This window comes from Heliangelus exortis, chromosome 17 (genome assembly GCF_036169615.1).
Source record: "Heliangelus exortis chromosome 17, bHelExo1.hap1, whole genome shotgun sequence".
Classification (NCBI taxonomy): Eukaryota; Metazoa; Chordata; class Aves; order Apodiformes; family Trochilidae; genus Heliangelus; species Heliangelus exortis.
Genome location: NC_092438.1, coordinates 9,321,761 through 9,343,858, shown reverse-complemented (window position 1 = coordinate 9,343,858; position 22,098 = coordinate 9,321,761). Strand labels below are relative to the sequence as shown.

Here is a 22,098-nt window from a genome sequence, read left to right as displayed (position 1 = left end):
CAGCTTTCTGGAGATCAAATACAGACAAATCAGGATGGAAAGGAAGTCAGCAAGGCACTATAGAAAGGCCAGGGTGTGATTTGGGACCTTAAAGACAGCATCATAAGCAAGCAGGGTTTGTAAGAGCTGTGGTAGGAGTGAGAAGGAGGCAGAAGAGAGGTGGTAGATGGCTGGGCTTCACTTTGGAGATTCTCAAGTGATGAAGAACAAGGGATCTCAGACAAGACTCCCGGATATAATTCCCACACATTTGTTCTGGTGTTTCAGCCCTACCAGAAAGGGCAGCACCCAATCCCCTCACCCTACCCTGGTACCCACCCTCACAGGCAGAGGGATGTTTGTGGGTACACAGGCATCTCTTCTCTTTAGTGTCTATTTACAGACTTAATACCCATGAAGATGCCTAAATCCTTTTATAACCTACTGACACCATCTACTCCCACAGACTGCTGTGGCAACAAACTCTAGAAGCTCACAACCCACTGTGTAAAGAACTATTTCCTTTAATCTTTTTTAAACAGATCCCTTATGAGTTCTGTGTACTGGTTACAGCCATAGACACTGTCAAAACACTTGACAGGCAATGTAGCCCAAAGTATCTAGCATACCCCCAAGTACTTCAAATAGAAAATTAGGTTTCATTCACTTTTTTTTCCCCCCTTCAGGAGAAGCAGCCTGATTTATTTATAGATGTTTTAGTTCTTTGCTCACCCAGGACTTGATGTGCTGCATATTTATGTTTGTGCATGAAGAAATGACACAAGAAAAATTAGGCCAAAGAAATAAGTTCTGCATTGCACTGTGAAAAGAAGCCTCTGTCCTAGCAGATGAGTGCTTTCAGGGAGGGATGTGGTTGCACAAGTCTTGATGGTTATCAAGGACACTGCCTTACACCAAACAACCCATAAAATAGATGTCAGTGAAGATTATGGGCCTTTTAAAATTCCCAGTCCCAACAGAGATCCATAAATTTTTGTAAAGTCCATGGATGCACAAGCTTAAAAGGCCTGCATGGTAAAACAGAACAGCCCTGAACTGAACCCAGAGAACAAAGAGAAGATAAAGAGAATTTTTTTGAAAAACCCTGCATGAACAAAGAAAGGCGAAGAGGGTTGACTTCGGTCAAGGAAATAGAGAACAATTCTTCTTAAAAGAGTTTCTAATTCAAGCTGTAGAAAGTCTAGAGTAAATGCTTATTTTTGCAAAACTCCTTGCTCCTAACAGCATCACCTCAAAGTGCTGCAGTAATTGTGTAACAAAAATCCAGAGTGCTTTAGAGGCTGAAAATAACCTCAAGAGGTGACTTAGTCATCTTTTTGTATTCTGAGACAAATAAGAGCCTTAAAAAACACCTCTTGCATAGCCAAAAGAACAACCCACACCAAAGCCCACAGGTTTCAATGGTCTTGCAGCAGCAGGCAGGTCATTAATACACATTAAGGACCACATGGTTCAGAGCCAGAGGTCCACAGGGCAGTGAACAATTGGCATGTGTACTCTCTAGCTTGAGAGTTGTCCAAAACTCCTCACCTGTTTTGCAGCCAGACATTTACCAGCTGGCTGAAAAAGCAATATTAAAGCTGGCAGCAAAAGCTTCCATGTGCCCAGGACATGCTCCTTGAAAACCCACTTTGGGAAACTAACCCAAAGGGTTTAGTCTTCTACTGAACCCAGCAGTACATTTTGAGAGTGCTCCTTGGATGGGTTTTTCAAAAGCAAAGAGGATTGAAGGGTAAATGGCTGCAGGGTGGCTTGGTGAACAGCCTGGGGTCTTCTTTGTGACCTCTGAGCAGTCCTAGGTCAATGTTACTCAGACCAGTTTCATTTCTTTAACAATAATCTCAGAAAGAAGTCTCAGAAGAGAACCTTTGGTGATGGACTTTTAGATTGTTAACCTCTGCAACACCTATAGTAGATTCCACGTTTCAGGCTCTTGGAGGGAAAATGAAATAATTTTTTTGCTGCAAGACTCTGATGTCAGATCAGAGGAAATGTATCAGTTTCAAGAAGCAGAGTACAAAGGGATTCCCACCAGGCAAGAACAACTATGGGCAGTGGTAAGGATAAAAGAACCCTTTGAGGGGCAAGAGAATCCACTATGAGCTGCTCTGCATAAAAGAAAATTAATTTAGAGGCTTCTTTCTTGTAGTTGTTTTTTGAATAAGAGTGCCTGCAAACTTCAGAAAAGGGTAATGTTTGTTGACAGACACACACATTTTTATGTGTGCATTGTTTGAGGAGGCAGATGAGAAGATCAACTCCTTTAAGAGCTGCACTCTGCATCTTAAAAATTCTCCCTACAATAGGGCCACAATCCCCAGGACTATCACAATAGAAACACCTATGTCCACCAAGACACTTCATATGATTTGTAGTAATGATTCATAATATTCATTCCCATCTCTCAGCTATTCCCAAGGCATTACATTCAATAAAAGGGCATATTCATTTATTATGACAAGAATGAGACAGTATAAAACAATATCAGAAGTGATTTCACAACCTTTGCTTCTCTGTGCCGTAGTTTCTCCATTTTTTAAAGGAAAAAGTTACCTATTTTATAAAGTGAGATAACATTTTCTGACAGATTGAACTATATAAGCAAAGTTAGAAGAAACAAAAACCAATAAAAAATTACAGTGAAAAAAAATCATTTGCCAGGGTATTTTTTATAAGACACTAAGGCTTCCAAATTTTTGAACAGTTACAAACTGCTAACTGCAGGAAAGGAAAACACAGTATTTCTGTGCATTACAGAGCTACCCTGTGTTCTCCTATAGTTCAAGATATGTCAGAGTTTTCATTATAGAGATCCATAACTCACACATTTGAAATCACTTTGGGAGAAATTCAGTTCACAGGCTGTCAGCCTGGGTGCAATTCTTTTTCTTACAAAATCCTTAAATCGATTCAGCCATTTTTGATTTAAAGATTGGCAAAGGCATAAAATTGTCAGAGTTTCAGGCACTGTATTTACCAACTCCAAAGTAAAAACAACACCAAGAGAATCACTTTGTGCAAAGGCTGAATCCTATCTAGGTCACTGACTTACCCCACAAAACCAGATAAATTCATGGTTAAAGTTATAACATCTTTGCCAGAGAAATTCATGGTTACAGTTACAAAACCTTTCCCATCTCACAGCTTTACAAGTGAATTCAGTGATAATGCTTTAAAGGTTTTACTGCTTTGAAATTCTGTTCCTGCTCACCATGATATTCATACAAAATAGCTCTAAAACCAGCAGAAAGGCTTTAAGTGAAACCTCTCTTTAGTAGCCCACAGGCTCCATGACTTGCAAAACCTCTTCATAGGTGGCCTCAGCCATTCCACTGGTCTTCTGCTGTCTGCACAATAATGCTCCTCACCAGAAAACCACCCCAAACTCAGCCCAGCTTTCCTAAACAGCCCCTGGAAACCCTGATGCTGGGGACCAAGCATCTAAAGCACAGTCATAACGAGGTCATTTATGTCCTCCTGACAAAGACCTAGGAAAAAAAAAGGGCTGAAACTGGATTGCTGCACATATAGGGTGTAAACACCAAACTGTGTGAACAGCAGGAGGGACTGGATGCCATTCTTGGTTCCAAACTGCAAGGAAAACAACGTCTACATTACATACTCTAACCACATCTGAGTGTACAGGATGACTGGAAGAAGCTACTGAATGTCATTGGTACTTTTTTGCAGTTCTCCTTTTGGCAATCTAGATTCCTTAAGATGGAAAGCTGGCAAAGAAACAGCCTAGTGATTTTTAAGTAAACTCTTCAGAAGTAGGGAGTATAACTTCATAAGAAACACAGAAATGGGATTTTTAATGCTTGATATTTCAGTATCTACTGACACTAAAATCTTCAAGACCTGATTCTTCTCTCATCTTCATTGACATAATTGAGAATTAGTTCCACAGTGGTTCCTGTTAACTTACACCCCAGCATAAAAAGCAGAAGCCAGGCCCAGATTGTACAAAATTTCATGTCACCTGGAATCCCCAGCTGTGTTTTTCATCCAAACTGTTCTTGAAGTATCAGCCTTTAAAAAATGGCACTTAGCCAAAATGAGATACTTGGAACATTTTCTAGACCTGCCCTTATCAAGGAAGCTTCGTGCCACATCAAGGAATGCAAAAGAAAAAAAACATGTTGGTGGCAGCTGGATTGTGAGTCTGAATGTAAAATAGTTTGTCTGTAAGCACTCAGACTTTCAAAGCAGAGAGTCCAGAGTTTCAAAGCTGCAGCATCTCCCAGAAGAGACGGAAGAGAAAACACAATAGCTTAGGGATGTCCAGCACAGAGCTATGGAACAGCTGTACAGAGGGGGACAGAGATGAAGTACATGACAGTTCCATCTCTTGGTCATGCTTTGTCATGAACACAGAAAGAGCAGGACAGCCCAGAGACCTGTGTGGGACACTGCCCTCCTTCTCCTCCTCTCAGGAGATATCTGGCTGTACAAGGTCTTAGTAAACTGCAACATATTTTTTTCTCAAGGTATGAGCTGCTTTCAGCCACTCTGCACCTTGTTGCTAACTTTCAGAAAGGATAACATGAAAAAAATTGGGGAATGGAGATGTAGATCCTGAACTTGCTTGGGAAGAATCATTGTTCTCTGATTAAATGGATTACCTGTAAACTACACTAGAACATACAGGTGAGTGTTTTACAGTGAAACGTGATCCTAATACCCCACAATACCACCTGTTTTAAAATCATATTATGCAAAACAACACATTAAGTGGCTTTTAATTTAATACTAAGGCATGAAACAACTAAAAGAGTTACTATAAGCTGTACATGGGCCAGTGGATGAAAGATCCAGAAGGAAGAAAAATCTGTTTAGAAAACACTGCTGTAGGTTGGGTATAGCCTGTGACCTTCAATCTAACATAATTCTAAGGAACAATTAGGGTTGTCTGTGCTAAAATAGAGCTGTTGCAGCAGCAGGCTTCATCCCAGCCCTGACAGATCACTGCTTAGAACACACAACATGAAAGGGATAAGTGAGCCCCAGGGTGTCACTGGCAGCTGGTTTGTGTCTTTGACAGGTAGGCAGGAAAATGTGTGAAATCCAGAAGGCAGGTCCATGGCAGCCTAGATCCAAGTGAGGACAGAGGAATTCCTGCCCTCTGCTCCCACTCCCACGTTCTCATCCTCTCCCCTTGCAGGAGCCTCCCCTCTCACAGCCTGCCCAGAGAATTGATCTCTCTAAAAATCATTTGGTTTTAGCAGCTCTGGGTAGGACCACAGCAGGAGTGTGAAAGTCTTGGTAAGAGTGATGGGGATGAGGAGAGGAAATAGGAGCAGGACAATGAGACCTCTGGTTTAGACTGGTTAAAGGTGCTGTGCAATGAATTACAGCTAAAAACAGAAGGAGAATTGGAGTGGAGTGATGGCAGAAAGGGACTGTGAACAAAAGCTTATATGCAGCTGTCATCCTGGAAACAGGATCCACTCTATCCCCTTAAGGAGTCATCAATTTCTCCACACACCTGAAAAGAATTTTGTTAATCGTGTGCACCAGAATATTTTTTTTTTTTTTTTTAATTAAATCCACAATAGTTCTTGTGCCAAAGTGAGTGCAGAAGAAACTTGTGGAGTAGCTGTGGTGAGAAGAACTGCCCAGATTTCACAAAGACTTTGGCTGTGCTCCTCCCCCCAAATGGAGCAAATATTCCTGGATCCAGGATCTATCAGAACCATCAACCCCTTGACTTTTCAAGCAGTGCATGACATGTTGATGATGATTTTTCAACAGGTGAAATCCTTCCTTCCCTGCACACCAAAAATCCTTCAGCCACTACTTGTACCCAGGACTCTTCAAGGGTGCAGATGAACTTCATGGGGACTATTATTCCACATTTAAGCACTCAAATTTATTTCACTTCAGTGGTGTTCTGCAACTTGCAGAATTACCAAATTTCAGGCAATATCAATGTAGTGAAATAATGTTTCTCAGAATGTGCCAATCTACCGTACTATAGGATTTTAGTGTTTAATTCTGTACCATGCAATAATGTGCATGTAAACAGTACAAAATGTACCAACTTGTTCACAACAGATCTCAGCACCAAGTGAAGTGATTGTATCAACATGTCTAAGTGATGGTGATTTAAGAAGTCCAACATTTGGTCTTAAAAACAGATTATATTATTTTTAAAGATCTGTGGGCGGAAAGGAAGAAGCAAAGCTCATCTGTCAGGAGAACAAATGAGGAATATAGAACTCCTCCAAGGCATAATGACAGCAGAAAGAGGGATATTGTTTAAAGCTAATGAAGAAGAGAATTCATCCTATTCATATCTAGAGGGCTGGATAGAAAACCTCAGTATATTCCATTACAAGATAGAACAAATACACTCAGTTTCTGAGTAATGGTGTCTTTACTGCTCAGTGCAATTCTTCCTATAGCTCTGAATGTATGAGATAACATTTCCAGATTCACATCTGCTTGGAAAATACACCTAACAGAATCTAAACACAGGTTTCAAACCTTTTTTCAAAATAAATGGCTGGACTTAAGCTCTGCTGTGCTTATGCTGCACCTGGTGTTCTTCTGAGCATAGGCAAAGCTGCTTTACAAATGAATTATTTCAAGGATAGGCATTCTCACACACACATATATACATATATATAATAATTTTTTGTTCCTGTGAACAGAAGTTACAGCATTCCTGTGACCCTTTCCTACCTACCACACAGTCAGTCCTCAGCCAAGCCTCTCCAGCTCCTTTGCATTCCAACCTTTCCAGGCACCCTTGAACAGCCACCACTTACTAAAAAGCTTTGATCCCAAGTTAAAAAAAAACTGTACTCCCAACAGCAAGTCACCATTTAGCCCCTTACTAACCCCTTAGAAACTTCATTAAGACCTTTCTGTCAGGGACATACCTGGCCTTCAACTATCCACTTGGAGATGGAGGTTTTGCCATCGTATCCCGGCCGGAACTGGAGCGTGGCAGAGCGAGGGCTGATGTTGGAGATCACCAGGTTTGATGGAGCACCTGGAAGTTCTGAGAAAACAGTAACAGAAGTGAGGGCTTGGATGTTCTCTGCATTTAGGGTCCAGTAACAGAGGCTGACATTCAATGTTTTAGTATACAAATACCTTGGGTAATGAATAAAGCAAATAGTAATGTTTTTCCCCCCACCCCCCTTTTTGGCAGGGGATGCTGTGCAATGTTACTGTTTCTGCTGCTTTGAGCATGCATTACATTTTTACAAATCAAAATAGAAGAGCTTGTCTAAAACATTACAGCTACTGTGCTAGAGAAGTGCTCAACAAAGTGTGGTGGCTGGGGGGGAAAGTTACTTCCCAGCTCCAGGTCTGCCAGTCACTTGTCAAGTCACTTAATTCCACTGTACTTCTGCTTCTCCAGAATTAAGTTACAGTGATTTTTACTACTTGCAGTACACACAGCTTTAATATATTAAGACCAGAAAAAGGCTCAAATTTCTGTGTAGCATATGGGGAAGATTTTGTGATTCTTATATTGACCTATATCAGATGGCTTTTAGAGGGTGTTTCTGATGCCTAAGTAAAGCAGATGAATTTTTTTTATTATTTTTTTTTTTTTAATTTCCGTTGCAAATAAAGAGGGTGACCTTCTACGAGGAAAAATCTGAAGCCCCAATCAGCTCTTTGCCTCAAGCTTACAGTGGCATTTACATTTTTAATATTATCTGAATTATCAACAAAAGCAAGCCCGGGAAAAGATTAAATATAGATTGTTTAGAATAAATTCCCAATAGGTACCTGCAATCCTAAGTAATGAAAATTATTATAATCAGTAATCATTCATAATTTTGCAATATGTGCAAATGTACCCAATAAAAAACGGGCAGATTTTTGGCATATATTTGAAATATGCATAAATAGACAGCATTTCTTGATTCTTGATTCACATTTGTGGGAAGTCTGATCAATATACCATACCCTGACCAAGTAGGATAATGCTGTTATCTGACTAACAACAGGGAGCCTGGCATTGATCTAGTCTGCAGCTAGTCACAATTATATATGATTAAGGAAAAAAAAAAGCAAGAATGCTTCAGGACCTAGTGAAAAATTTAAAAATACCAGAAAAGGGAAAAACTGGATTACTATCTGTGTTGCACAGTAACTGCTCCACTTTGGAAAACTACTGGTAAATCAAAACTAAAAATTAACTGAAAAGGTTTGAGGTAAGAATTGGCTTCTTAATTGGTTTTCTATACTCCATGAGTGTGAATGCAGAATTTGAAAAATAAAACACAAAAAAAGCTATCTTTCCAGGCACCCAGGAGCCAGTACAGGACTCCCTCCTCCCAGATCCTGTAAATAAGATTCTAGTTTCATTGTACAAGTGTCCTCTCATAGGTGACATGAGCTATAGAAGGAAAAACCTTTCCCTTCTACTATCATCCAAATGTTGTTTCCCCTCTCCTCCCCCCCCCCCCCCCCCCCCCCGAAAGAAAGAGATTTTTTGAATTGATTCAGGTTTTATTCTTATGTTACTCTGTAAATGTCAAGAGATTCTGTACTGGAATAATTTCATAACCCATTCCTTCTACCATCCCTACCAATGTTTTTTGTATTTGTGTGAAAAAGCTTCAACTTTCTGGTGATTTCAAATTGCAAGTGTGTTCACGTTAGTGTTTTAATCTGTCCTGAGAATTCAATAAATATTATTTAGTAAATAATTCCAATGCTTTAAAAGTAAAACAAATTTTATTACTACTGAACAGAGATCTGTGACCTTTGGCAGATAAAACCATGAAGAATGAACCCCCTTTAATTTGCTTTCACCAACCTGGGGGCACCCCAGAGGAGATGGTGGAGGATGTGACCCAGCCACTGCCTTTTGCAGTCTCAGCTGCCACCTCGATGGTGTAGGTGGTGAGAGATGAGAGCCCTGTGATCTTGTACTCCAGTGTTGTGTTGGGAAGTGTGCGGGTGAGACGAGATTCATTCCTGCCATACACCTCCCAGGAGAGCTGGTAGCCTGAAAACAAAATTACACACAAGTCAGGGGGCTGGAAGAGTAGTAGGATCTAGTTTTTCTTCTAAAGCACAATGATGCAAGAAGCCAGAGACTGGAAAATTCCTGCTTCTGCAGGATTTACTCGTGGTCACTGTTGGGAACGACTTATTTATAAGCAGAAGAAAAATAAATAAATAGTGAGCTGAAGAAAACACTGGCTAAAACACCCCAGTATTTTTCTAACAGTTTTTCTCCATAAGCACCTAATGTAGGTTCCCCATGGGGGATTATCTGCCTGTCAAGATCCCTGATGGGGGAGGACTGTGTCTTTTTTTCTACAGCTCCACAGTGCTTGCTCTGAAATGGCAAGCAAACCTGGGGATAATCTCTCAGAAGAGTGGACTTTCATTTTCTGAAGCAAATAGAAAGAAACACTGGAAAAAAAACAAACAAAACCAAACCAAACAACATATCTTTCCACCAGCTGGAATATATAATTAAAAAATCTATATGCACTTAGTAGTACTCCTCCCTTTCCAGGCTGAAGTGACCTTCACTGCAGTCTAGCTAGAAATACTTATTAATCCAACAATAACAATCAGGCAGGAACATTGTGGGAATTTTCTAGGAACTGAAAAACCTCTACTCCCCACTGCTTGTTCCTCACACAAATCCTGTAGCAGGGTGAATCATTCTTTCTTTCAAAACCATAGTGTAGCCAACGTATTGTCCAAAACTGCACTTGTTCTGACCTTCATATTATTCCTCTATCATAACCAGGCTTTCCTTTTTATCACTTTTATAACCATTCTCCTTCCACGAACTTTTTAAACTTTCTACTGTCTGATTTGCTCACTTTTACCTCCAAATCCCCTTGTCCTCCACCTGCCCAGTCCCACTTTATTCTCGTTTGAACCCATTTGAACCTTACAGTTCCAGTCTCCAGAGACTGTGTCTGAAAAGTTTGCTTGATTGCAGCTTGCTTTGTGATTTGACTCAGGGGGGTGAAAAAAAAAAAAAAAATACACATAGCTCTTGAATGCCTGTGAAATGGAAGTGAGTGAAAAGGACTAACAGAAAGGAACCCCACTGAGAGAACCATGCATGAGGCAAGCCAGCGAGAGAAACTCCCTACTGGGTTCCTGTTCCCATCATCTAAGATGAGGAATTCAGACCAGCTGGGGGGCTTGAGGGTTTGGTTTTTGTTGTTGGTTTTTTTGTGGTTTTTTTTTTGTAATATGATAAGCTGATTAACATGGACAAATTGATGTAGCAAAATACCTTATGGTATTAATCAACAAGGAAACATTATCTCATGAATTAAAAGCATGGTGAAACACGTTATCCTTCCTCCAGTGCTAGCTGCCATCACTGACAGAGATTCATGTTCAGTTATTTTTGCATGGAAATGGGCTTGGTGTATTCACACAGTCATTAATTGCTTTTCAGGTGAGGGGACAGTGATAAAGAGGTGGCACTTGAATGATTCCGCAAGAGTTTGTCTGACTATGAGCAACCCAGAAAAGGGAAAAAACCTCCTGAACACCCATCTAGGGCCAATTTTAAGTGTCTGAATCAATTCCTATTTAACAGCTGGATGTTTTAGGCTGTAATTTATCAATATCTTGGACATACTGTGGTGTTTGGATGCTCTTTGCAAAGGCAAATTATTCAGCAGTGATCAGAGTTTATGCAGCACAGGCAAGATTATAATCTTCATGAAGATTTTGAGAAAACATAAAAAACTCTACTGCCTTTATCAACAGAGGTCTAAGAGGAAGGTGGGATGACTGTCCACTTGGTTTGATGCTCAGGGAAGAATCATGAAGGTGTTGCAAACAGACCCATCACAAACATCCCTGAGCCACGGATGCTACATCTGCTCCAGACAAGGTGGAGAAAGAGTTTACGGAAGCTCCAGCTGAGCCTCTCCCCACTTCCCAACAGAGGACACAAAGCTGGCAGTTGTCTCCTCAGCCAGCAGCACATCTCTGTGCAGCCCTGGATGGGGCAGAGGATGGGCAAGGGCCATGCTGGGGCTCATCTGTCTGCCTGGGAGCTGGGGATGACCCTGCAGTGCTTGCTCTGAACCCCACGCCTGGGCTGGCAGACAGAATCAAGGGGCAATACCTCAGAATGAAACAAAATGGGTTGCCCAAAGCAATCAGTAACCAGAAGAAGATAAACAGAGGACTTTTAATGCTCCCTCTATCAGTTTGGTGCTTACAAACAATAGAAAGTTTCATCTACCATGTGCCAGGCAATTTAAGTGATTCAGGTATCTTCTCCTCTAGCTAGGTAAGCTTTGGATATACATCAAATGCTGGAGATTGTTCTTTGAACATTTTATGTTTTCTCCCTTGTGAGCTCTCCCACCCATTAGGCACATAGTCTCTACTTAGCTATTTTCTGAAAAAAGTAGGAAAAATATCCAGAGTTCACATGCAAATTGAAGGAAAAGCAAAAAGGCAGCATCTACTATTAGATATTTCAGTCCTGAAAGTATACTGAAATTCTAGTAATACATAAAAAAATGCAAACACAGAAGATCCATACGTGTATACTGAGCAGAGAAAAAACCAAATGTGACCATGCATTAAAAAAACCCAAAACAAACAAACAAACAAAAAAAACCCCCAAAAAAAAACCCCCCCACCAAAAACCAGATGAAAACCCACTGAAGGAAAAGAGCAGCACTGACTGAACCCCCAAGTAGCACTTAAAGCACAATGAGTGACAGATGGGTAGAACTTTAGGACATGTGGTTGGTAAAAACATGCTCTCTGTTTTACAGACATGATTGCTGCCAGAAATGTGCATGGGGGAGCTCAGCCAGCCTGGGCTCAGAGTGCTTCCTCTGGCTTCAGGGTGAGGATAGGAAAGGTGCCACGGAGCCTTCCTGTCTGCTTTGGCCCCTTCAACATCTCCACAAAATGCTGCCTAAGGGAAACTAATGACCAGAGGACTTTCAGAAATAATTTTCTGTTGATCTGGAGTAAATTCTCTACAAGAGAGCAGTACATCCAATCACAAACTGTCCATCTACATCCAGGTCCTCATAAATCAATGTTTACTGAGAGAATGAGGAAGATACAGAGATTTGCAGCAAGAGTAATGGGCAATTTCCCAGTGCAGGCTGGCGGCTGGGCACCACCCTCTGTGCTTTCCTCCTCCCAGCTCTGCTGCACGGAACAAAAAGGTCCAGTAAAAATATCAATGAGCAGAAATGATGAATAATTGCCCCCCTGAAGCACTCAGATCTCCAAGCAGCCTTCTATAAACCTTTGAGGTATTCAGGGCATGAACAGTTTTGCTGTTCTTCTAGCCCAAATGCAATCTGCATCATTAAGAATATTTCTTTTTCCTTATAAACTTTGCTGAGCATTCTTATACGGGTGTTTCCTCATGAACAATAGAGCTTCCTGAAAGAATAAACATTCTGTCTGGAATTATTTGCCTGAAACATAACGTGGTTCATCATCCTGCTCCACCAGGTTTCAACCCATTCTGGGAGGCAGCAGAAGCAAATTCTGCAACAAGAAGCAGAGTGCTGCTAACTCAAGCTTAATCCAGATGAGTCTTACATCCTCTTACTTAGATACCTAGAGGTGGATTTAGGTACCTAAATTTAAGCACTCAGGCTTGAAGGCTTTGGCTATCTTTGCTGAATCAATACTGCTCTGCTTTCAGAAGTCATTAATTTCTCTTCTCAAACCACTTAAATCAATGCATATTTGAGGAAGGTTACTGTGCTATAAAAGCAGAAGATGAGCTGCAGAAGGGCTCCACATATACAGTAAAAAGCATGGAAGCTGCACATACAAATGGTGCAGAAAACACAACACAGGTCCTGTCAAAATAATTAGGCCTGTCAAAGTTAAAATGCTTCAGAAAATGAAACTGAGCTAATATTTCAATGGTCAGGTGCCAGAAAGTAGTTTTCTTTTTGGTTTTTATGTTTTTGTTTTCTTCTTTTTTTTAACTCCCAAAACTTAGTTCCTTTTTTACTCTTTATAATACAATTAAAAAAAAATAATTACACATTTCAGTGTCAATGCTCCCAAAACAAAATATTTGGATTCTTTTGAAATTATCTTCTCCCTTCTCATCAATGGTTTTTAGCTCCAGAATTTTAGAACTGGGGAGTTTTCTTGCACTTCAAAACCCTGAAAGCCTTTGTTAGAGGGAACATCCACCCTGGGCAACTGCAATAGTTTCCCATCTGAAAACAATATTGTCTCTGTTGAGAGGAACTAAAGTTTCTCTCAACTGTTTCTAGCTCCCTTGATGAAAAATAATGAAGTTGCTGATGTTGTATCCACACAGGCCTATGGTAAATAGATAAATACCTTGTCAAATGGCAAGCTCATCAAACACAAACAAGAGAGTTCTGAACCCTTATGATGGTTTATACAAAATTAAGTAATGACATGCAAATTCTGTCAGGCACTCCACAGCCAGACCACTTGATCACAGATGAAGGGTACTGCTGATTTCAGGCTTGGTCTTGATTGCAAATCTCAGCAATGCCAAACTGGGGTTTGCAGCTGTAAATTCCCCAGAGGAACCCCCAACCTTTAGGGCAAAGGCCAAACAATGTCTCACAAAATTTTCAGAAATTCAGTGGTGCAGGTAGAGGTCAGAGAATATTTAGCAAGACCAGAGAAGACCACAGGGAGCTGATTTTTCATACAGACTGCCTTTTCAGTGACCACAATCATGAGCTGCCAGTAATTGGACCTTTACTTTCTATAACGTGCCCTGGCTGACATTTCAATTACCTGAAAGAGGGACCAGGAAACCAGCTCCTGCAGTAGCCAATTCTCCCTTAATGTTCTATTACACAAATATTTTTTCACTGCAATGATACATTCCACCCCCCACACACTTAAAAGCCAAACAAAACCCCCAAAGAAACAAAAGCAGAGAAAGAGATAGCAGCTGATACTTGCCTGTAATTATGCCATTTTTCTCTATAGGTTCTTGCCAGCTGACCTTGAGAGATGTGTCCAGAATCTCAGTGAAGCTCAGGTGTCCCACAGCTCCTGGCTCTGGCAATCAGAAAAGGAAATCTGTTAACAGGAGAACCCTGCTTACTTTTGATCTGATTCATGTGGCAAGGTTAGGGCTGAAGAAATAAAACATGGAGCTGGGGCCAAGGGAAGCGTGTGGGAAACATCAGGGAGAGCTGCAGGGGAGAGGGCAGAACACAGGGTGTGGAGAAGCACTCTGGCTATCACCATATAAATTATTTTATCCAGTCATCACCTGAACTGTGCACAGGACTAAAGAGAGTGGCAGCAGGAGACTTGCACACAACTTGTTCTCTGCCTTTCTCCCATCTAATCTAATTAGAACAATCAAGCAGCTATCCTGGAAGCAATTGCATTTGCTGTTTTCCCTCAAGGAGGGGGGGTGGGTTTGACCTGTGCTGCTGTAAATGCCTTATCTGGCCTCAGCAACACCTTATCTGGGCTGCTCTGACCTTGCCTGGTCTGTAGCATCCCCCCCAGCACCCCCCACCCCTGGAAAGAGCCTTTTGGCTGTGCAAGGTCAAAGCAAGGACAGAGTCCCCTGAGCCACTGCTTACAGAGTCTTTTAAAACAACTCTAAAAACATCCAACGGAATGGCAACTGTTTTCTGTAAAATGAGTACAAGCGTGTGAAACTTTTAAAGGATTTTTATGATGTAGCTCAAGAGCTCTTAAAAATTTCAGCTCCCTAGTGTGCAATGAAAGAGCATAAAATGGAATGACTGTCAAGAATATGCCATCCTCCCTCAATTTTGATCTTCAAGAAAGACATCCTGACTGATTTTTGATCCAACTGCTGTTCTGTCTTCAATCGATGTACTGGAAAAAAGAGGTTTTATTCACTTTATATTCACTGTGCTTCTGTCACTGGATCCCTGCCCGAGTATCCTCCAGCTCCACTGACATCAGTTGGCAATTTCTCATCTGCAGTTTCATATTTTGTTTCCTCTTCGCTTTAGTCCAGTTTCTCTTTCCCCTCCAGCTATGACAAAAAAAACAAACCCCAAAACAACCAACCAACCCTGCCAGCAGGTCAGCTACAACCACATTTGCAATTCTGCAATCCTAGTGAGGAAAATTTCTAAATCCATTTTGTGATATCTTATAATCAAAATGTTACAGAAAGAACTGCTGAGCTGGTAGTGGTCTCAGGGATACCCAACAAAAGCAGAGCAATCAGGAACTATTCAGGACCATGGATCAAACCACACAGTCCCAAAACCTTCCCCCAATTAACTCCTGCACTTGCAGTCCAATTTTAATGTCATAATGAAAACCAGGTTATTCCAAGCCAGGACACATTGCTGCTGATTGGATGTCAGATTTTATTTGACCTCCAGTTCATCAGCAAACAGATTTGTTTGCACTATTTTTTTTTCTAAAGGATGACCTAACGCTGCTATACAGAGAGAAAATTATCACATGAATGACAGTCCTTTGGAATCTTTTTCCCCACCACATAAATCCTGAAGCAACTTAAATTCAATGACTTCTCTGCAAAGAGCCATTACACCACACTGTACTTCTTGGTCACTGTGAAAAACAAAAAAGAAAGCCATTCTAAGGATCAAAAATAATAGGAATAAAAATAATTCTGCTCATCTGCACTGCTGAGGCTCCTGGCAGCATATGGATGCATACACCAAGGAAAGTTTTAAATGTTTTATAAAAGACAAGCGTGGTTTTCTCTCATTTTATGTTTCATGATGGAATTATCTTGTGGTTAAGAATGCACATGATCCCAACATTTCCCTGAGACAGTCCCAATGCCTTCAATGTGCCCCTTTTCCCATTTTGCACAAGGTCTTCCAGGCTCGTTTCTGCAGCCTTTCCTTCAGCAGAATTATAATCATCTTTTTTCTCTTCCCAGCTGATTAATTTTCACAAAATCTTAGGATGCTGGGATCTTTGGTTTCTCACTCTTCTGTACCCACTGATATCAGGGTTCAAATGTCATTGGAGGGAGAAAGACAGATGGACCTAAGACAGACAACTGAACATGTTTGCAAACCATCACTGACAAACCCCTCACTTCCTTGGGAAAAAGGCAAAAAAGTTAATATTACACACAGGAACTCAGTGCACATTCCTCTTTCCTCCATGCCTTTTTCTTTAAGCTTGGATAAACATTTATGAACTTCTGTTAATGGTTCACATAGATTTCTGGTACTTATACTGCTATCTTTGTGATCTTCTACATTAAGTCTCCAATCTGCTCTTGGGCAGAGGTCTAGCATATGGTGTAGATGGACCACAAAAGGAAAATCCATGGGGAAAGTACTTGATTTTCTTCATATTCTTTCAAGAGTATGTCATGAAAAATTGGATAAGCACTTTGAGCTTCATTTCTGTGAATGTTAACTTTAATCAGATTTTTCTTTACAGGAACACCCACTAAAAGATTCTTATTAAGACAAAGCAGTATGTCTTTAAAAAACCACCTTAGTGGATTGTAGTAGACATTTTACAATTTTGATTTGGATCTTAAAGTGCACAGCAGTGTTTATCATGCTCCATGGCAGAAACGTTCTGAAGCACAGGCCAGAGCCAAGATCACTGTGGACACAGAGTTAGTTATGCAATATAGTTGTTATCTCCATCACACACATGCTACACTTGGTACTCCCAAATATGTCTTGAGCAAACACTTCAAGGGACCAGAGAGGCCAAAACATTTTCTGACACAGAAAATAATTTATATGCTAAACTACCCAGCTCATCTTATTTCATCTTAAGAATTTGACTTGTCTTGCAGAATATGTTACTGCATTGTTATGATTCTGGTTGGTTTATGCAAACACTTGCAATACAACATAGATACAGACATTTTCAATATATTGAATAACAGAAGGAAACAATCATAAATTAATAATTGGCCTCCACAGGGAGACCCAGTGCTCAGTTCCTAAGATCAATTCAATGTTTCTTTGGATGCCTTAACATGGATTTGAGAGCATAAGCATTCATTGACATAAACAGCATGTTGTTTGCTAGCAAACAAGACTAGGAAGCTTTCAGCTTCTGACCAGTGCAAAAAAAAAAAAATTGCCCAGGTTTACATCATAATGAAAAAAAGATTTTTCTTCATTTGCCACAAGCTCAAAGGACACATGTGGAAAATGGGCTGAAATCATGATCTGACGCAAAGTAACCTGACAAAAGGTTGCAAACTGTAAACCTGAGATCCAGTTTTAAGGGCCCAGATAAGAAAATTCTGACTTATCTATCCAAACAAAACCCAAGCACTGAGATTCTCACCCAGTGCTGACTACTCACTGTCTTCAAGGGTGCGTAGGAGCTGGGGGGTGCTTCGTGGTCCATCTCCAGGTGTGGTGAAACACAGCACTGATGTGTAATAAGTGGTGTATTTCTTCAGGTTGGTGATGCAGCCACTGTGAACACCGTGAAAATCTGGAGCAATGGTGACCACAGTCAGACTCTCTGGAGCATCCACTGGCCATGCTAGAAGCTAGAAAATTTAAAGATGAATGAGCTCTCATTAGAACTTGTGTCTATTTGCATTCAAATTTTGGCTGCCAAAATCATCTTTATCTGACTGTAAAAAAAACCCCAATGCTGTTAAAGTCCTGTCAGCTCTGACACTGAACAGATGGATATAACACTGGTCCTGTGATAACTGGAGGGGTGTGTATGATCCTTGTTAGTTATGGGGGATACCCTGATACATGATTCTCAGACTCTGCTACTAAAAAATGCCAAAACTGTTGGAAATGGTTGTTTGTACAATATGAGTCTTTTGTCCCTTTCTGAGCTGCTCTGACCAGCCTGAACAGTCTCTGCTGCTGAAAGGCAGGTGAAGGAAGAGCAGTATGTTCAGTGCTACTCTGAAGTAAATGCTTTATCTTATTTTGGGGTTCCTTTAAAGATCCCACTGGCTGAAGAGGTCAGTGGGATGGGGTTAGTTCCTCCTTCCCCTCCCACAGCTCCCCCACTGATCAGCCTTGGCCAACAGACTGAGGCTACCACAGCCTTTGGTGGTTTGGGGATCCCCACACTGTGAAAGATCCACGTGAATCTGGAATTACAGAAAGAATAGAAAACAGCTGTAAATATGATTACTACAATCTTAAACACTTGGGTTGCAAAACTGAGGCTCCTGAAGACATTTCCCTGCATTTAAAGCAGTGTTTTTGTCAGGTGTGCTCAGGTCTTTCAGGTGCAACTCATCTCTGAATCTTCTGGGTGACCAATAGATTTAGAATGGAGTACCATATGCATAGGTACCTAAATGAGGACTTAAAAATTCATTTTGAGCAAAAGACTGACATTTTAAAACAGTTTCTGAAATCACCTTAATGGTTTAGGTGTCTAAAATTTTAAAGTACTTATGAAATTTTTATTTTGTCCAAAATTCCTCATTGTGTGGCTTCTAGCAGCACGTTAACATTCCAGAATTTACTCAGTATCTGCATAAATTGTGCTACTTGTACTGATTTCTGACTCATAAACATGAATAGATCCCTGAAATTAATGAGCCATATTTGACACATTTAGCCTATGTCTATGGCTTCTGATAAGCAGAAAGCACAGTTAGAGCACTGCAAGGAGTAATTTTGTTAGGTATAGTTCATATTTGAAAAGGGGCACTTTGCAACTTCACAAAATGCAGATAAATTTCAAAGAAAAGATAAAAATGGAAAATGGTTGATGGAACAGTAAGATTTATTTTCTAAATCATCTTTGTGGATTACAATTGGCATTTATAACTTTGGAGGACTGAAATTCTCTTTTTTTGAGTACATTTCCTTGCACAGCGTGCAGGAAATGTGTAGAAAATAAAGGTGAATAATTCCATCAGTTCAAGGAAAAATGGATTTAATCCTTAAGAAAAGCAAAGGCCTAGCTTTGACTACCAGTAATTTATAGATCATACAGAAAACCATGCTATAGAAGTAACAGCCAGAAATGTTCTCACACAGACTTTGTACTGCAATTCACAATCCCTATGAGAAACAGGAATGGAAAAGCTGTTGCAATCTCCTGCAATCAAAGAAATCCAAAGAAAGAGAAATTTTGATCATTTCAGAAGTTTTCACTGACCACAGACAAGTACAAATTACAGTTTTAGTTATTTCGTACCATTACTGAAGAAACAGAAAGACATCTGTGTTTCTGTTTCTTTAGTAGAAGGAGCTATGTGATGATACTCAGGATCTTTAGACTGAAAATCTGTTTGAATAAAACAAGAAAGTCTGAAATCCTTTTGCAAATCTGACTGAGCTCACCACACTTGGACTTGCACCAGAAAAATATAGTGCATTGCAGTTCACTGAGCTCAAAAAGTGCTTTTATTCTTCAGACTCTGAACAGAAGCCAAGTAGTACTTCTGAACTGAGGTTTTAGGATATATTCCTGTAGCAGTGTCAGTCACCCTGTACTGAGAGCTGATTCTATCACTGGGAAAGAGCCACATCCATCTACGTCTGGAGTACTTCAGCAGCAGGATTCTGAAACCATCACTGGCTTTTAATGAGAAATGTACAAATGGGAAAAATATTAAAACACCCATGCATGCCTCTGTCCCACTGTTTCCCATCTCTTGGAGAAATTTTGAGGGAAGGAAAAAGACTTCCAAAACTTCAAAAATCCACCTACAATCCCTCAAGTCCCAGCTTGCATTCTGCACTACACATCCTTCTCTGCTCACCCAACATTCTCTCACCCAGCACCTAAATCAACCTCCTCCTCCCTGCTCATGAATGACACTTGCCACCCCTTTTCCTCCTCTGGGATTCCTTCGAGATTGCTCTTTGCTCTTTCCATGACTGTTTTAAAACCCTTGGTTTATTATGCCCCTACTCCTGAACTGTTGAAGGAGTTTCTATTAAGCAGTCCTTCCTGAATTTATTTCAGACAGAAATAAACCTCTCCAGCTACCTTCTTAGCATACACTCCACTGGTCAAAGTACCAGTAAGTGCTCTGTTAAGCACCCTCTACTCTACGTTCTATAATAGATATTGCCAGTTGTCCCATCAACAGGGACTTCTCATGCTAACTCCGTGTCATCAAGCATGATTAATAGATTTTATATTCTCGGATATCCCAAATGATCTCAGTGGGAAAGTTAAGACAAATACTGAGTGTGATGTCTTGTGTTCTAATGAAATGAATGGGAATATTTCATTAGAGTAAATAGAAACCTCAAGGTTGCTTTTTAGTGGCAGGACGACCTGTCTGTGCTGACTTTCCAAATTGTTTGACACTGAACTGCTTTTTGGCTTTGGAAACACTCCAGGTAAATGACAAAGGTATCAGGATTTCTAGCCAATGACATATTCCCTTTTCAGAACCTGTATAAATTTGCAAATGTTTTTTTAGGAGCTACAACTATTCTTTCCATTTTATTTAAGATGCTTCTGAAAACATACAGTCACTTGGGAGATCCAGAGATTATTAAATTCAACTTCTAAGTGTTATATACGAGGACTGTGAAGGCAGAAGTTATAGGAAGTTGCAGAAATGTTTCTATTTACCTTGTACCCTTGGTTAATACCATTGATGAACTGCTGGGGTGGAGGGTTCCAGAAGAACTGGATGGTTGTGGAGTTCAGGGCTTCGACATGCACGTTCTGTGGTGGAGCTGTAGGCACTGCTCCCAGGCAGCAGAGAGGGAAACCAAATAAATCAGAGAGGAGGAGGGATGAGGAACAAAAATGAACACAGAACCCATCGACTGCCACTTGTGAGTCACAAAGTAATAATAACCTTGGGAGAAGGATGCACTTCTTGTGAAATGGCAACCAGCAATGATTTGAAAAGAAGAGTAATTGGGTTAATTTCTCATCCTGTATTGGAGATTGTTTCAAGGGGAGGGGATGAAATGATTTCTGTAGCTTATTATTCCACAGAGGAGTTTCTCCTAAAGGCTTGAGACTGAAGCTGGTAATGATAGGTGAACACATCTCATTCAATTATTCATGACTGCACAGAGAATAAACAATTTCAGAAAGAAACTTCTTGAGTCTTTTAATACCACACAATTCCCTAGATCAGACAAGCAAATATGGAGCCCACACAATTAAAACTCTAATTGTGAATTATAATCTGGTGACAGCATCTGTTTATTATTTACTACTGCTTAAAGAATTAGGACCAGTCGTATCATATGCAATAAAGATTTTTCTTGGGAATTAGAGATGTTCTCATTTTATCTTGATATGATATTAATTTCTGTATATTGAATTGATTATATATATTCTGAGCCAATAGACCCTCTAATCTGCTAAAAGTTGCATAAGCAATATATGCCAAGTATTTAATTAGACAGATGTTTTCTCAGTACAAAAGAAAGCACAGAATATAAAGGCACACTGCCTTCAAACAACAAAAAATAAGACTTGAATATTTTGCCATGTAATGCAATGTCTCTTTAAATACTTTCCAGGCAATATCCAGACATCCTTTCTAAAGTTCTCAGAGGAAAGGATATTAGTAGGAAAGTTTTTTTCTGAAATCAGCAAGCTTATGGTAAGTTTAGGAACACAACTGTGCATGAAAGACTAATAACCTTTGAATATATACAGTCAGTTTAATAACACTTCCAAATATTGCTATTGACAGTCATGCCCACCTGTATTCTCCCAAAGAGGAACTATCTGCAAATAGGAACTCTGGAAAGCTTTGCTCCCTCTGTTTCCAAGGCAAAATTTTTACCAAAGCCCCATGACCTACTCTTCTAAACATGATCCACAATTCTTACTGAGAAATAGTGGTTTGCTCCATACTTTTCAAAAAAAGGTCACAGACTTTTAAAGCTTCAAAGTGCTTTTGGAAGATGAGTCTTTGAACAGAGAAATCAATACGTTAAGTTCCAAAATGTAAAATTGTCCCTTTTTCCACCAAAAGCTGTGTTTTTTTCAAACAGTCATAAAGAGGCATTAATCCTAACTGGTGTGCAAGGTACAATGAGACTGCAGTCAACAGAGCTAGGACAGTGTACACTTATCAAAGACATCCAAAACTTAGAAATATGAACACAAAAAAAATGGAGAAATGCTCAAAGATGTCAGGCTTGAAATGACAAGAGCATCCACTTCCATGCCCTGTGTCACTAAAACTCCCTGATGTCTACCATGAAATTTCAG

At 40.2% G+C, this 22,098-nt stretch overlaps 1 protein-coding gene and 1 long non-coding RNA gene across 5 annotated transcripts in view; one reads left to right on the top strand and one right to left on the bottom strand.

The window, feature by feature from the left end:
* SDK1 (sidekick cell adhesion molecule 1) overlaps positions 1-22,098 on the bottom strand; it is a 380,086-nt gene that overhangs the window by 86,863 nt on the left and 271,125 nt on the right. For all 4 annotated transcript variants that reach the window (XM_071760473.1, XM_071760474.1, XM_071760472.1 and 1 more), the window contains 5 exons: positions 20,488-20,603; positions 17,269-17,461; positions 13,912-14,010; positions 8,789-8,980; positions 6,888-7,009 (listed from right to left, as the gene is read on the bottom strand). In XM_071760473.1, the coding sequence (XP_071616574.1) occupies positions 6,888-7,009; positions 8,789-8,980; positions 13,912-14,010; positions 17,269-17,461; positions 20,488-20,603 (722 nt within the window). The remainder of the gene's footprint in view (positions 1-6,887; positions 7,010-8,788; positions 8,981-13,911; positions 14,011-17,268; positions 17,462-20,487; positions 20,604-22,098) is intronic.
* Positions 1-22,098, top strand: part of LOC139803882 (uncharacterized) — a 395,404-nt gene that overhangs the window by 115,013 nt on the left and 258,293 nt on the right. The gene's annotated exons all lie outside the window — the stretch shown is intronic.